The 16,124-nt window shown below is 36.4% G+C and overlaps 1 protein-coding gene across 1 annotated transcript in view; it reads left to right on the top strand.

Moving 5' to 3' along the window:
• ADAM23 (ADAM metallopeptidase domain 23) overlaps window positions 1–16,124 on the top strand; it is a 77,651-nt gene that overhangs the window by 11,373 nt on the left and 50,154 nt on the right. Inside the window, exon 3 of the mRNA XM_019473488.1 lies at window positions 2,709–2,785. Coding sequence (XP_019329033.1) covers window positions 2,709–2,785 — 77 coding nt within the window. The remainder of the gene's footprint in view (window positions 1–2,708; window positions 2,786–16,124) is intronic.

Here is a 16,124-nt window from a genome sequence, read left to right on the forward strand (position 1 = left end):
TGGTGGATGCCCCATCCCTGGAAACATTCCAGGTCAGGTTGGACGGGGCTCTGAGCAACCTGATCTAGCTGAAGATGTCCCTGCCCACAGCAGGGGGGTTGGACTAGATGACCTTTAGAGGTCCCTTCCAACCTAAACTATTCTATGATTCTATGATTTTGTGTTTTTTATTTCTAAGCTAACCCTGGAAAAAGTAGTCACTTTTGATGTTACTTCTTTGCTTGACTTGGCTAAGTGTAGCATTTGGGATCACTGGCAGTATTGTTTCTAAAATGACTTATAAACATCATTAATGATATACTACACTGAGTAAATCCTGATTGGGCAGTCACTTTTTGCCATGTTATGTGTGTCAGAAATGTTATGTCATAGATCTGTAAATGATAACCTTATCTTAAAGGAAAGACTCAATCTTCATGGTTTGTATGTAAAAAATGCAATATACTCAAAAATACCAGGTTTATCATTGAGCAGGAGATATTTTGAAAAACTTCCAAACTGATATATACATATAAAACATAATAAAAACTAGGTACTTTAAGAAATTCTGTAGTTCTCATTTCTCATGTTTCAGAATGATCTTAGTGGAATAGTACATGTTCTTTTAAACCTTCCAGATAGTTAATATTGAAGGCTTGTTTGTGGCATATATATGAAGACATGTAATTTTAGGTAAATGTTACATGTGAAGGAGACTCAGTGCAGTAGCTCCTGTAACTAAGTGGAATCTTCATGGGACAGAACTAACTGCAACCCTTTTCCTGCAACAAATTTTCATGCTTTTTTTTTTTAAATTAAATAAATACATGTGCATGTTGAAAACATAATGAGGTTTTTGTCACAAACAGGTGCTTGAAAAGCTCCTTGTGACACTTGTTCCTTGGTTTCACTGTGCAAAAAAGTGGAGCAGGGGCTGAAAAGCTTCTCCTACTAGGTATGCATTTAAACTGAGATTCTATGCTGGTTTTTTTTTTAATATATATGCTAGGTTTCATCCTTACAGATTCTCTCTTGATGGAAATTCTCTCCATGAAGTCACCTGTTTGTCTTTATACTTAAACTGTTTCACTCTGGTCATTTAGAGCAGCTGTAAAGTCGGTTTGCCAGGCCAGTGTTGTCTCAGCGAATTGGTGAACTGGTGAGATAACTGTTAATATTCATTTACCAATAAATGTAACAGAGAGAAAGCTTGATACTGGTTTGCTTCCATATTATTTCAGATATCATCTAGCAATATTATTTTTAAAATTCTTGTTTAAAGTTATTGTATTTTTTTAATAAAAAACAGGCTTTAAGTAAGAGATTGTTTAATGATATTGAAGATCTTTAAAATATTTTGTAACTACATGCTTTTTTTTAAAGGAGCTTGACAACAAAGCTCTGTGACCCTGTTGAAAGGGAAATGATAATTCTGGGGGCAAAGAATGATAAACACAGGAAACACCACAGCTGATTTTAGTAACTATAGCAACTTTTAGAAATAGTTTTTTAAAATTATATTGAAGGGGTTTGTGAAAGATGATGGATACATACCTTTGCTGAGAAACAAGATGAAAATCAGTGCTGCTCTGTGTAGTACAAGAATGGAAGAGGAACATAAAGAATTTATCCTTTGTGGAAAAATTTCCAACGGAGAACAAAATTGTAGGCCTTGTGGGCCGTAAAAGCTAGCCTTCATATTATTTAAGTTATGCTGTAAACTAGCTAGAACTTTATATAGTTTTCGTGACATACCTGAAGATTCATTGTGGTGTTTAATAAAAAATAGTATTTTTTTGTCTTTTGATTAAAGGACTCAGTCATAATATTCCAACTTTATGTAATTATTAATGCTGTATCAAATTAGTGTATAAGTAAGCATGATTGGATTAGAATGTTATCAGGGAAGAGGTTCTATGACATTCAGATCTAATCTCTTCCACCCTGCTGGAACAGCATCTTCACAAAAAGAAATTCTTGGATCATCTCTTCTCCTTATTTTTCTAGAAAACAGATGAGCATGTTTTAAATGTCTTTGGCTTCAGTTACAACAGTATAGAAAAGAATAAAGAATACAATTTATATATCTGACAGTTAACTCCCTATGCAAGACAAGCTAATGTTTTTTGTTGTATGTTGAGCAGCATCAGTCTTCTGTACACTGGTTTGGCTACAATGCCAAGTACAAAGCGTTTAATTGTGAAGGGATTACTTTGAAGGAGTCTTTCATAACATGTAATACAAGCCTTGCCATGATTTTCTTATTTGAAGGCATGTATTACAAATGCTTTAATTATTTCAGGCCTTTTAAAGTGAATGAACACTGTAACATAATTAAAAGAACGGTATACTACATTACTTACGCTTTTGTAACATAGCCATCTAGTTATGGCAAAATATAGACATTTATGTGAATCTTTTTTCTTTTTTTTTTTCTTCTTGTTTTTGTGAAGAATGAGTGTGTATTTGAAAGCATGCTTTTCAGGTACCATTTGCTTCTCTCTCTTCCTTTACCCTCTAAAAAGGCAAATCCTTTTGAATCAGAATTTGGTACAAGGGCAGAGCTTTTCATATGCCTGTGAGATTCATGAAAATAAGCGTGTTTTCCATAATTTTGTTTTTCGCAGGTGTTTGTCACATATTTGTTGCGTATAAAGCTCAGTGATTCTTTTGACAACTTTAAATGTTCTGCAATACTGTATAGTACTCCTGTGTGTTCATGTTTACAGGCTGTACATCTGGCCCAGGCAAGTTTCCAGATTGAGGCCTTTGGCTCCAAATTCATCCTTGACCTCACATTGAATAAGTAAGTGTACAATTTGAGGTTTCTTTCTTCCCTGTTCTTATTGTCTTTAACTTACGGTACAAGGTCAGGGCACGTGAAGAAATATGCCGTTATCCAAGTTTATTAATACAAAATAACATTTAGCCTTTTTTAAGCAAGGTAACTGTTACCCTTGCTGACGCCCATAACATACATACCTTTAAAATTTTATCATTCATGATAAAATAAATGATGATAAATAGAGAGATTCCAGTACCAGTAGTGCTTGAAAGGTGTGGATTTTCTTGTGCATTTTTTTACTTATTGATGAACTGTCATGCAGATGTTATTTTGGCTGCTCAAGTCGGTGTGTAGGAATATTGTAAATACTTGTATGAATAGCTCATCGTTAATGATCTAGAAAACATGCTATTGTCACTATAATCGTGAAGTTCCTAATGAGGTGGGAATCCTAATGGTTTGGCTGTACTGAAAGGTGCAGCTAGAGGCTGTTTACCAGTAGAATAGACAATTTTACATAATCATTAGGTCTAGAAGATCTGACAACAACGGTTTAGTTGTTTGTATCACATCTATGTATATCCCCAGCTGAAGGTATGGAACTATGTGTTTTTCTAAAAATTGTAATGAAGCTTTTTTTGCCACTGAAAGTTTATACTGAGAAAGCTTAAGAATAAGGTAGAAGTATAAAACAGTACTAAATACTGGACAGGTAAAATTATCTATGATATTGCTTAGAAGTGCATTTGCCCCTTCTGCTGCCCTTGAGCCTTTCAGCACACTTAAAGGAGAAACAAATTTACAGGAAAAATTGCATACTGGTTTAAAAAAAAAAAACCCAACGTGTTCCTCTGGTCTTGAGGCCCGTATTTTGGTCTTAACTGTCATGTAATGAAAGTTTTGTTAGGGAGAAAAATGCAAGCTTATTAAATCTAATAGCTTTTCAAAGCAGCAAGCTGTGGTTTTATTAAATTTGCTGAACGGTTATATTGACGTATTTTGCTGCTTGGCTACTAGTTATCAGATGTTTTGCTGTAAAGGTGAACTGGAAACATTTTCCTTCATCCATGCATGATTTTGAAGTTCGGTTGCTCTTGCGGTTCCATCTTTTAAAGTGTGACACAAAGTCTTGAGTGGCTGGCAAAAGATGAGTTAGTATGAAGGCAGGGAATGGCACACAGAATGGAAGGAGAAAGAAGGCTTGAAGATAACTGGGTGTTCTCTAGCCTCTGGAAGAACTATAGTGTAGTGCAAGACTGGTGTTTTATGAGAGTCGGAGTTGGACCCATGCAGAGTAATTCCAGTGGAGTAATCGTGACATATTTGTGAAGGGAACCTATATCTAGTGGCCTCTAAGCTACAGGGAATTTCTCCTCTTAGTCTGCTTGCCACTGTTCCTGTTTGCACGTCCAGCCAGTAGCGAGACTGAGCACACATTCCCAAGATGGCATATATAGCATATGGCTGGTTGCACAGACTGTCACAGAGAAAAAACATTGCCTTTACTGGCACCACATATAAATGCAAACAGCACTCAGGTGAACAAGAATACAAACAGCTGATCAAGTTCTTCTCCAGCTGATGGGAATTGGAAGCTTGCTAGTGAAGCATGTGCACCAGCCCTCTCCTGATTCACAAGGATACCCACATTCACAGACTCAAATGTTAACACAGGTTTTAAGTTCATCAGATATTCAAGTCTAGGCCTGTGGTCTCTTACTTGGTCACTGGTTTAGACCTTAGGTCTTTCCAGATACAGGTCTCCTCATAGTTGTTGTCTGTCTCTGAAATTTGCTTGCACATCACACCTATGCAGAATAGAGAGCAAAGTCACACAGAAAATATTACAAGTAGGACTCAATAAAAACGTAGGACAGACTGCAGTGATCAGGTGCAGGGCTGGGCCAAACAAACCTACTGACTTGCAGCTTACACTAATGACTCCTTTTTATGCCACTTTCTCTCCATTTTCCCACACTTGTTCCATCCTGATTCACCTTCCCTACCTTTGGCACTTCCCCTGAACATCCCATTAAAATGTTTGCACATTTCCACAAGCCGCTGCAGACATCCTGTAATAAGTTTGTTCTTTCCCAGGAGACCCATGATGACATTGTTTACCACTTCTTATCTGTTCTAAAGTTCTGGTTGAACCTCTTCAAGGCCATACCTGAGTGGCTCCTTCCATGGCCCATCAGGCAGTGATCCAACAGAGATAATAACAAAGACCAGAACTCTTATTTCTTGTTCATTAGGGTTTGTGCGTCTGGGTGTTGGTTGCTTTTCCTGTCCTAGTCTCTTATGCTGGATAGCTGTTAACCAAATACCATCACAAACCCGATAGCCTTACATTCCCCATATCCTTGCAGTGTTACTCATTGTCCAGCCCTGCTGTTTGTCCTTGCTTATTTATAACAAATAATGGTCCATAAAGAAAGTAAATGTACATATTTTTTCCAACTGTGGTTGCTTTATCAGCAATCAAGAAATGCAATGTCTTTCACTTCAAAAAGAGAGAGGGAGATCACTTGCTGTGTACCTTATGCAAAGAAGTTCTGCTCTTGGGGTATCAAGAATTTTCTTACTGGCTATATGTAAGGTGCAGGGTGTTCAGGTGCCTTACTGATATCCCTACCATTTGCCTCTTTATACATTAGGTCTTCTCCTAGCTTCCTAAGTGGTTTTTGACTCATAAACGTTTAACTCTTTATCTGGTTCTGCTCCAGAAAATAATGACTTCAAAAACCTGTCCTACTTTTTGACCTGACATAAGACTCTAAAACCATAAGTCATAAAACTTTTAACAGCATAAATTGTAAATGCCCATAGACAATGATTTGGAAAAGACCCATTCTCGTAGCTTGGTTACCTTTATGTGTTCACCAAAATGCTGCCTTTTGCTACTATGTTGGATTACAATGAGTTTTAGTTGGCATACTGGTATTACTAATGTCTAGTCAGGAGGAAAGACAGAAGAACAGCAGGGCCACAGACTTGAGCTGTTATGTGCTGTTGGCCAAAATAATTCAGTCGCGTGTGGAATACATATTCAAAATCTGGAATACCCTTGAATATGTTGAATATACATTTGTATCAGTTACTCTAAGGTGAGTTAATGTCACCTACTCTGTGTGTGTATTTTGTGTATTCTGGTTTTGTCTCTGCCTTTTTTAGGAAAGTTCTTTGAGTATATAAAGCTAAAATCAGAGGATGGTTGTTGCCTACAAACAGGTTCTAGTTCTAAGGTTTTTTTACCTTTGTTGGAATCTGTGCTGTTGCCTACCTTCTATGTTCCAGCTTCTCTTTTTTTTCACAGCAAGTATTATAACCAGGAGGTGAAGAAAATTGGATATTCACTTGCATTAATAACTGTCAAGATTTTGTAAGAAGAACAGGTGGAAATCTGAAAGTTTCAGGAGCATATTAATATAAATTTTTACTTGATGTTTTCTATCTTGCTATAGTGCAATGGCACAAACAGCTTAAAGGAAATACAAGCCCATCAAACCTCTTGAATCCAGTGTGCAGAGACAATTCAAATGTAAGATTTATATGGAGTTTGGGTAACCAACGTTCAGTTGCACGAGGCCTACAGGTGTTAAAACAGATGAAATATAATTTGTTATCCTAAAGGTCATTGTTGGCAGCTTTTTCTGATGAGAAAACTCGGGGGGAAAAAAGATTAGTTTTGAACTCTAACAACGTGGGCTACTTTGAAGTTTCAGACATCTTGCCCCTTGTTACACTTAAATGTTTGACCAATTTCAGGCTGTCAGTGTGATGTCATTTATGACAATGCATAATAATTGCAGATATATGGATTATGGAAATAATTTGCTGCAAAAAGTAATACTTTTTCTAATCTGTAATGGATTAAATAATGTTTTTAGTTAATGGTCTTAGTCCAAAAATGAAAGATTATAGGATACTAGTGGGGTAACGATTAATCCCATTTGAAAAGTTAGAGTTTTTATAATTCAGCTATGATTGTCTGCCCAAACTCAATAAGTTCCCTATGCAACAAGTAATATGTAGCGTTGTCTTAAAACCCAATTTATATAAAAAGCCTTTAAAAGTGTTCATTAATTTCAGTAAATTCATATTTTTGTCCTCAAACCATACTGTCTATTCATTTGTTGTAACAATGTATTTGAGTAATCAATGATCCTAGTATATCTGAACAATTTCTTATTTACATAAACAAATGTCTGTGAGGTGCTAACACATTACTCTTAATGATCTCTTTTCCACCAACATGTAAAAGGTCTTTAAGTTGCTGCTCTTCTGTTGAAGGACAAGTGTTTCTGCAGGTAACTCTAATGTCCTGTTTAAAGCTAGCAGTCTATGTTACGGTGTAGTACTAAAACACATTAGAGAGCGATACTACCAAAAGCAGTGAATTAAAAATGTCTACTTGCTGTTTTTTTAGTGATGAGGGAAGTTGGCTATATTGTCTGGCAGTTTTCAGCCGATGGTCTAGCACCAGTCTCTAAATAAAGGAGTCTCCTCCAGCACTGGGGGCTGGGGCCATGCTAGAGCCTTCTTCCACTGAGACTGTGGTGGCTGAGGCACATACAAGGAATGGGGAGTTAGGTACCTGAGCTGGACAGAAATAGAAGGTAAAAACCAAATACAAAAACCTCTCTCCCTTTCTACTGAAAACTTCCCTCAAAATTTAGGATTTTGGGGGAAAGGGACAAAAAATCAGCAAAAAACAGCCTGTATTTTTCAGCTTTTCTTTCTTTTTCCTTTAGAAGCCCACCTTTCCAGGGAAATGGATTTTCTTTTCAGTGAAGAGATCATATGAAAAAAATGCGGCATCTTTGGCTGTAATATGTTGGCTGTAATGCTGCACTTCATATAAGAGACTGATCGCTCACAAAAGTCATCGTATTTTAATGTCTCAAATATTTAAGTCATGTTACAGTCAAATGTGGTGGTGGGGCTTCAGTTCATGCCAGTTTTATCCATCAGTTTAAAGCTTATAATTGTTGTGTAGTCTTTGTGGTGTATGTTTCTGTAGGTCTGAATTTAACTTGAGAACAGTCCCAGAGGAAGTTACCAGGAGTCCCAGATTGTTAGCATCGTTTAAAAAAACAGTAGGGCAGTAACTGGATTATTTGAGCATCTATTTGACTCTTGTTTTTTCTCAAAATTCTTTTGTAATGGAAATGGGAAAACTAGTCACAGTTTTCAAGAAGGAAACTTCAAATATTTGTAACATTTTTTAAAATAAAAGCTTAAACATTTAGGGTACTAAATGGATCCTATAAGATACACAAGCTGTAAATTAAATGTGATAATATTACTGTGGCAAGTTTAACGCTAGTCTCCTTTTTAAAATTTGTCACAGATGAGATGCAAAGAACTCGGGATTTTACAACAATGCATGTGTACTCCTGTAAGTGTGGTGTTGGGTGTCTCAGCTGTAGATAAGAGCTCTACTGCCTCATTTGCCACTCCCAGAACTCCTCAGCAGGCATTTTGCATGCAAAAAGACTTAGAAGCAGATACTAAAACCTCTCCATGTTTTTCAAGACATATTAATGTGTGAAAAAAGCTTTCTTTTGTCATTTTTAAAAATTATAAAAACCTGATGGTGTGAAGAAGCTTCCTTCTCAATTACTGTGTTCAGCCGTAAATTGGAAGCATTAATTATAAGCAGTATTTCAGTTATTCTGTCTTCTCTTAGTATTTTGTTTCTGTAATTTTAAGTGTTTAGTGCTATTCTCTTCAGGTATTCTTTTCCATCCTGTCGCTAAGGTTATGATAAAAATGTGTATTTTATAATATTTTGTATGCATGCACATTTGTATGTTCACTAATGTGCACTGTCTAGTGTTTTACTCATTCACTCTTCCAGGAGTACAGTAGGAGGCAGCACCAATCCTGCCATTGACCAAGGGTTTGCACTCTTAGCTCAATGTCTCAAATATTTCTCAGCAGTATTTCCAGCTCCATGTCATCTACTTCTTTCATTCCTCCTAGAACTTTCCAGATCAGTCCTTTTAATATTTTTTCCTTCTTTTTTGATCTTATCTTTCTTCATCTCATCCTGTTCTCTTTAGGAAATATTTAGAAAATAGTAAGTGTGTATGTGTGTCTGTTTCTATATATGTTCTATAGGGGAGAACTTATAACTGTAGCCATAGAAATTAATGTTGCAGTCCCTGACTTTCAAGCACTCAAGTTTTGGATTCCCCTGTAGTAATTAAGTAATGTCCCTATGCCTGCTGTGCAATTTGCAAGTAGAGTTGTGCTCCATAGAATGGCTATCAATAAAATCATTGACAGCAGAGCTTAATTTAACAGGACTATAAGAAACTCAGCATAGGCTAATTTGTTTGAAATTTCACTTTTTTCTTCTTTTTTTTTTTTTGTGCTGATGTAAGAGCTCTTGGGACATATGTTCCTGCATGGGATCTGAGAGCCTCTGGGAAGAGGCATCTTAAAGAATTTGTAAAAAACAAACAAACAAAACCAAAAACCAACAAACCCACAAAAAAACCCCAAACGCCACAGAACAAAAAAACTCCCCAAACTCAAAAACCTGAGAGGTTTGTCAAAAATACCTGTTTGTCTTTTAAAATGCAGACATTGGTGTTGTGAATGTTAGCCCTCTTGTCAGACCACTTGCTTGTGGAATGAAAAGACTTTATTCTGTGCACTCCTGATCCTGGATTTAATTAAGTGTGGGTCTCACACCCTTCTGAACAGGGTTTTGAATGCCTGTCAGCTGAGATGCGACCACAGCCATTGGTTTGGTGGATTGTTAGGGTCAACAAGCTTAGGGCAAGGCAAATACACATCTGGGGCAACAAGACAATGCTATAAAATTCTGTGTGGCAGGATAAGGATGTTTATTGCCCCCTCCCATATAACAACTACAGGTATCAAATACAGAAGGAGGTGCTTCTCACAAAAAAAATTAAAATGCAAATCTTCTTGTCACAGGATATTCTGCATATTAAACTATTTACAGGAGTTAAAGGATTGGAAGAACTTAAAGAAATTTATTAGGGGCCATTGAAAACAATTATACTAACTCTGGTTTATGAAATCCTAGTGTTGCAGACCACTGGGTGCTGAGAAAACTCCCTGAAAAATTGCTGCATGTGTGTATTTGCTGTCAAACAACATACCAAGCAGTTGTCTGACTTGATGTATCCTTTCTTAGGTTATGTTCTTACTCCTTGCTCACATGTAACCACTGTAATGTGGCAGTGGTGAAGAACTGTTATCTTTCTAATCTAGTAGATTTTTCAGTCTGTTTCTGAGGTGGTCCAGTCTTGTCAGTAGTGAGATCTTTACGCTGAAGTGAATTACTGGGATCTCAAATTCTGTTACAGTCAGGCTGAAATCTTTGCATTTGGAGCTAGTATAAAGCCTGTGTATGCTTGACATATGATTAATCATCAAACTAGATCCTAAGAGCCTCTGTTACTGAGTTTAACTTGATTGAATGACAGAGCTACAGTTGTGCAATATAGTTCAACATGGAAGCATGGATTAAGGGAACCAAAATCAACTTTTAGTTTGCTGGAGTACCAAAATGTTTCTCTGATTCTGCTATAGTCATTAATCTAATCTGATGGTGGTCAAGTCGGCTCTCTACAAGTATAAATACATTTATTTCACTAGTTTTAGGGTTAGAAATGAAATAATAAAAAAAAACGCATCCACATCTGGTTGGATTTTTCCTTCATAGTAAGAGTTGGTTTAAATTGGACTGTTACCATTAGACACAAAGTATCAGAACATGTGGAGCATTCAGTGAATTCTTTAAGAGGAGAAGGAACCCAAGTTTCTTTTGTATATAAAAAAGCTTGCTTTAAATGGAGGAAGCTTTGGCAAATACGGTTACCATTGAATGAGACCATTCTGGCAAAGACAGATGGCAGCTCTCAACCTTACACTACAGGTTAATAAAATTCTTATTGATAATTCAAAACTACCTGTTTTCCAAGCTGGTGATGGAAGAAAGGGATCAATTAAAATGCAGTACTGAATGAACTTGAACAGTTGTTTAAATGAAATCTTTATTTTGTCAATTGCTCTTCTAGGAAAGTTCTGTCATAGCAAATTACATTGAGGTACTTTTCATGACACAGTACTCGTATCTTCTGTAATATAGACTAGCCGTTCATTTCTTCATATCCTTTTACATAGCACTTTTTAAAGTGGTATCATCTTCAGTGCTATGATAAAGGAAAATATGGCGGAAACTGAGCAACATACTGTTCTTAATATCCTGAAGAACTCTTCAAGCTCCTACTTTCAAAATGCTTGCTGAAACAGCCATTAAAATATAGCATGCTCCATTCCCAGATGGAGGGCTTCAGGACATAACTAGAGAAAGGATCATGAAGAATTTGTTGTCTGAACTCCCCTGAACTGACTCAGGGCTTCTTGCACTGAGGAAGGCAGACTGATCCAGAAAAGAATCTGGAGCATTTTTTGCACCATTCTATACAACTTCAGAACATGTTTTCCTCTCAGTCTTTTTTGGAGATCTTTCCCCATTTGAGGACCTCTTAAAAAATACCTAAAATATCGCTTAGGTAATTTCAGTTTAATAAATTTGTTGTCAGGTCATCCTTTTTTCTACCTGAAAGACAAGCCAAACAAAAACAAACAATAAGAGCAAGACCATGCAAGAAGTGATTTTTAAATAAGTGTACTGTTTACTGTTATAGAATCATTATGGTATTAATAGCAGAAGTGAGTGGGGACTTTCTTTGATTCCATAGTTATGAAAAAGTTAACCTATACACCTACATCATCAGTTGTTTCTTTTAATTGCTTGTAAACACAGATGCTTCATCCATAGTATTATGTTTTGATTTTTAAGCTCCTTCAAGGTAATATAAGAAGTAGTGAAACCTTGCTGTGTTTTAAAAAATAACAATGAATATTTGCAGTATATTTGTTCCTTGGAGACACTCTTGTCAGAGCAGCTTCAAAGACAACAGCCAAGTAAAGACTACTGTAAATACATACTAGAAACTTAATAATAAATTCCCATAAGAACAGTCGATTCAACAAAGCTTGTGGATATAATTGAAACTGGTAATAGAAACAAGGCTATAGATGGCCATTTCATTAGATGATATTGTCTTGATGATCTAACAAAATGCCGTAGCAAGGTCTCAATTTGTTTTTCACATCTTTATGTGCTAGTAAACTATATCTGTCAAATGGACAAAAACATCTGATGATGGGTGTTCTGTTAAGTAATTCAGCTAAACTAGGTTGCTCAGACACTGGTACTGAGCTTGAATCATTTCAGAACACTTAAAAAAAAAAAAAAAAATTATTCCTTGGTAGTAGGTTAGTATAAAGATAATTTAAGAAGTATGCAAGACAGATAATTAAGCTGTAATCTGATTTTCTGCAGGTTCCTGGAAGCTAAGTTTGTTACTTGTGTATGAGATATCTTTTAGTCATAGCCTTTACCTACCCAAATCAATTCTTTTCATCAGGATAGTTAGATACCAGCAGAGGTAAGCCACTCTTCATACTGCAGCTCTCCTGCTAATGAAAACAGCAGCAGTGAAATACGTGCCAGGGAAGTGGATGCGAGTTCTTCAGAAAGCATCTGCTGCTTGCTTTAACAGCTGGCCTGTGTCTTCAAAGGCAGCAACTACCGGGAATGGCGTATCCCTTTCCTGCTTATTTTGCATCTCTCAATGTAACTCGGATAGAAGAGCTGGTGATGCAGGACAGCTCAATAAAAACAATTACCTAAGACAAACAAGGCAGGATGGGAGGAACTATAGAAAAGGACACAGCAGACTAAAATTTTTTTTTCATGAGTTCATTCAGCATGTTGCAATTTGATGTGTTCATTGTAAGGCATCATACTAATGTGTCACTAACCTAAATATGCTTTTGTCTGATGTGATCATGACTTACACAATTGTTTCAATTAAAGCTTGCACTGTTTCTGGTGCTCATAATATTGAAAAACAAATTTGCTGTACCGGATGCATTTCTGCTCAATCAAAATGTGAATGGGTCACTGAAAGGTGATAAAACACAGTCCAGTGTAGATGAAACACAAATGTATTTTCTAAAATTCAGGGCTGCCTTCCAGAGGTAAATTTAGGCATTCTGGAAATGATAATGAAGGAAGAAGAGTTATTTTGGGATGTGGAGACCCCTACTTTATGCGTGAGTTCTGTATCTCGTTCCTCAGCCACTTGTACTTCTACATGAGCTCTTAATCAGTGTATTCCAGGCCTTTCTTTTTGATGCCACTTGCATAAAGGATCCCATCACACCTACTGGTGAAATTACAGCACTCTTCTGTGTATCTGTCCTTCATGTTGGAAAAAGTGTTTGAAAGTTATTTTGGTTAAGTGTTCTTTTTTTTTTCCTTAAATAATTTCTCCTGTCTTTTATCAGTTTTGTCAGCATTAATAACAGGTAAAAGTTTTGGTAGGGAAAATTTGCAGTAGCAGTTTTAAGCTTATTTTTACAGCTGTTGTTATTCCTGGAGCTTTAGCAAAATATAGAACAAACTCCCTTACCCAAATTCTGTCTTTTTCTTTGCAGCAGTAGTAGAACAATTTTGCTGAATTTTTCAGTCCTAGACTACTCTCTGCAATATCACATTTCAATACTAACCATTTATAAGCATAGTTATGGATGTGTTTGTACTGATTTTGCTATGAATATGGAGAACAGGACTGAGATTAGATTTATTATAGAAGCAACTGGTTGTATGTACTAGCAGATCCATGTTGGAAAATGCCTGCAAACATACTGTCCCCTTCCCGTTCCCCCCTCTTCCCCTGAATAAGATTATGGTTGTCTCAGATTAGCAGTATACATTGAGGGATTTCTGGATGATTGGAGGTAGGGTGTTCTTTAGGATGTTTGCTAGTGTAGACAGATACTTGAAATAAGAATAAGTGATACAAGGTACCTGGTAAAAATCAGGTACCTACCAAGGTAGAGGCATACAGTTTAAGGAGAAGCTGACTGATTTTTTTTTTTTTTTTTTTCTTCAATGGAAAGTTCAAAATTCTTGCTGCCCTGTGGGAAATGTTAAGAGAAAAATGTTCTTGCAGTATGTTGGTGGTTATGTGTGACAAGCTTAAGAACATAATGATCAGAAACTAGCGTTAAATACTCTGTGCCAGTGTAGCATGAGAACGGGTTTGTGAAAGACAATAGCCTTATGATAGATTTTCTACTCCAACTTCTATGTGGTAGATACTGTGTTACATTTGGCAAAAGGGTGGTTCACAAATGAAAGGCACATTTTTGTTTACAACGTGGCATTTGGGAAGTATCTCATGAATAGTAGGCCTCAATTTTCTTTGGGGGGAATTTGTTCAGTATGGAGAGTTTCATTGATGTGCTTTGTATCCAGCAGATCCCACAGGACAGTAGCGTTGGAAAGTCAGTGATGAGAAAAGTGTAGAGTCTGCTGGAAAAGCCGCTGTCTGCTGCATCCTTGCTTTATACTTGTAACATTTATACAGGAGTATTCCATCACAAGCATGTCATGTTAGATATCTTACCATGTGGGACACTGTATTTACTACCTGAATCAGAAATCCCTTTGCAGTTGGAAGTAATGAGAAGCTAAAGAATGGAAAAGGTTGGCAGATGAAGGAAACAACCAGGTTACAATAGAAGTTCAACCAAAATCCAAGAAAAGAGCATTGAACTCTGGAAAGATTCTGTAAAGGGTGGACTAAAGAAATTTTGAGCAGCTCTTATGTCACCTGAAATGGGATAAATCTAAGAGACAAATGCTGTAATTAAACTACAGTTAGTTGTGAGTCAGCAGACACAGTGGAAAATCACTTACTGCAAGTCTTAGGAGATGCCAAAGCACTATATAGCACTGAAAGCAGTTCTGAGATCAGTTATGTTTGGTTACTAGAAGAGGCCAAAAAAGATGATGTGAGAGTGTGAGCTTGATTTGGAAACAGGTAGATAAATGCTGATCCTGGAATTGGTTTGAGGAAACCAAGCGGTCTCTGTGAATTCAAGCAGAAGTGTCTGTAAAAAGTGGAATCTGGTCAAGGCCATTTCAAGTTGAGCATAGTTCCAGTGATTAACCATCCTCGGTGATTTTTTTTTAAACTTATATCCAATCAGAATTTTTCATTTTCCTACTTGTGTCAGTTACCTCTAGCCTTGTCTATACCATCCCATTAAGTACTGAGGATGGCAGTCCTTATGCTTCATAGTAAGTATGAAAAATGCAAAGAAGGACAGGACATTATCAACACTCTAAAGTTTAAATGCTTTGTATATGTAATCCTCTTTAGAAGTTTCAAACCTTGCCACATTGAAGAAGTGAATGTTTGCATTGTAGTCAAGCGGTTACACTAATTTATAAAGCATTTGTGTTCTTTTGCAGAAAATTTATAGCTTACTATGATACAAATAGAGAAAGTTAAAATGATTTTATGCAACTGAATTTATTTTTAAATCTGTACTTTAAAAACATATCTATTAAATATTGCTATCAAAATGAAGGTTAAGACAAATGATGAGACTTCGGTAATTATTCATAGCTATTAGTGTTGGTTTTGCAGGCGTGGAGTGCCCATAATGTGGTCTCTCCGTTCCATGAAAAAGGACTTTTAAGAGGGCCACTGGTAACTGACTTCTGCAGGATCTTCTCTGATAAGTGTAGAGCCTGATAAATGTAGCATGAAGAATTGATTTTATGAGCCAGTAGTCTCAGAGTTAAAGTGTTATCAGGATTGCTAATAGCCTAATCTGAGTTAGAGATACCCATTATCCTAAGTTGTTCTTAGTTGGAATTCCCATCAGAGCTATTTTGTCAGACTAGGCTTCCATAATGATAGTATTTTTTATTCGTAGCAACAATATTTTTGTTTTGATGTATGTACCACTATCAGACCCTTTAATGATTTCCCCCCCACGCTTTGGAAGGGTACAGGCTCTTAGGGGCTTGAAAAATGCTGAGAATTCTGGATCACGTTAAGCAAAATGCTTATTTTGCATATATAATGGAGCCAGTTAACATATTTAACTGCTTTTCTCTCCCTGGGCTGCTGTGCTGCAACCCTGATTATAATGGGGTGAGAGGTGAATGGGGCATTGAAGTTATCCCAGGATATGTACAGGCTAGCTAATCTTATTTAAAAAAGAAATTTGAACTGTAAATTATACAGTATGGGGAATTTTTATGCTTCAGAAATTTGTCTTGCCAGAGTTAGGAAAAAAAAAAAAAAGTGAGAAAAGAATCTGAGAAGAAAAAGTGAAAGGAAGAAAAGGGGTAGTATGGGGTTTTCTTTTTTGTGTTTTTCTCTTTTTTTTTTTTTTTTTTTTTTTTAAAAATTTTTTTTTTTGGGAAAAATTTGGGTTT

The sequence above is a fragment of the Aptenodytes forsteri genome, unplaced genomic scaffold, assembly GCF_000699145.1.
Source record: "Aptenodytes forsteri isolate BGI_AS27 unplaced genomic scaffold, ASM69914v1 Scaffold183, whole genome shotgun sequence".
In the NCBI taxonomy this organism is placed as follows: Eukaryota; Metazoa; Chordata; class Aves; order Sphenisciformes; family Spheniscidae; genus Aptenodytes; species Aptenodytes forsteri.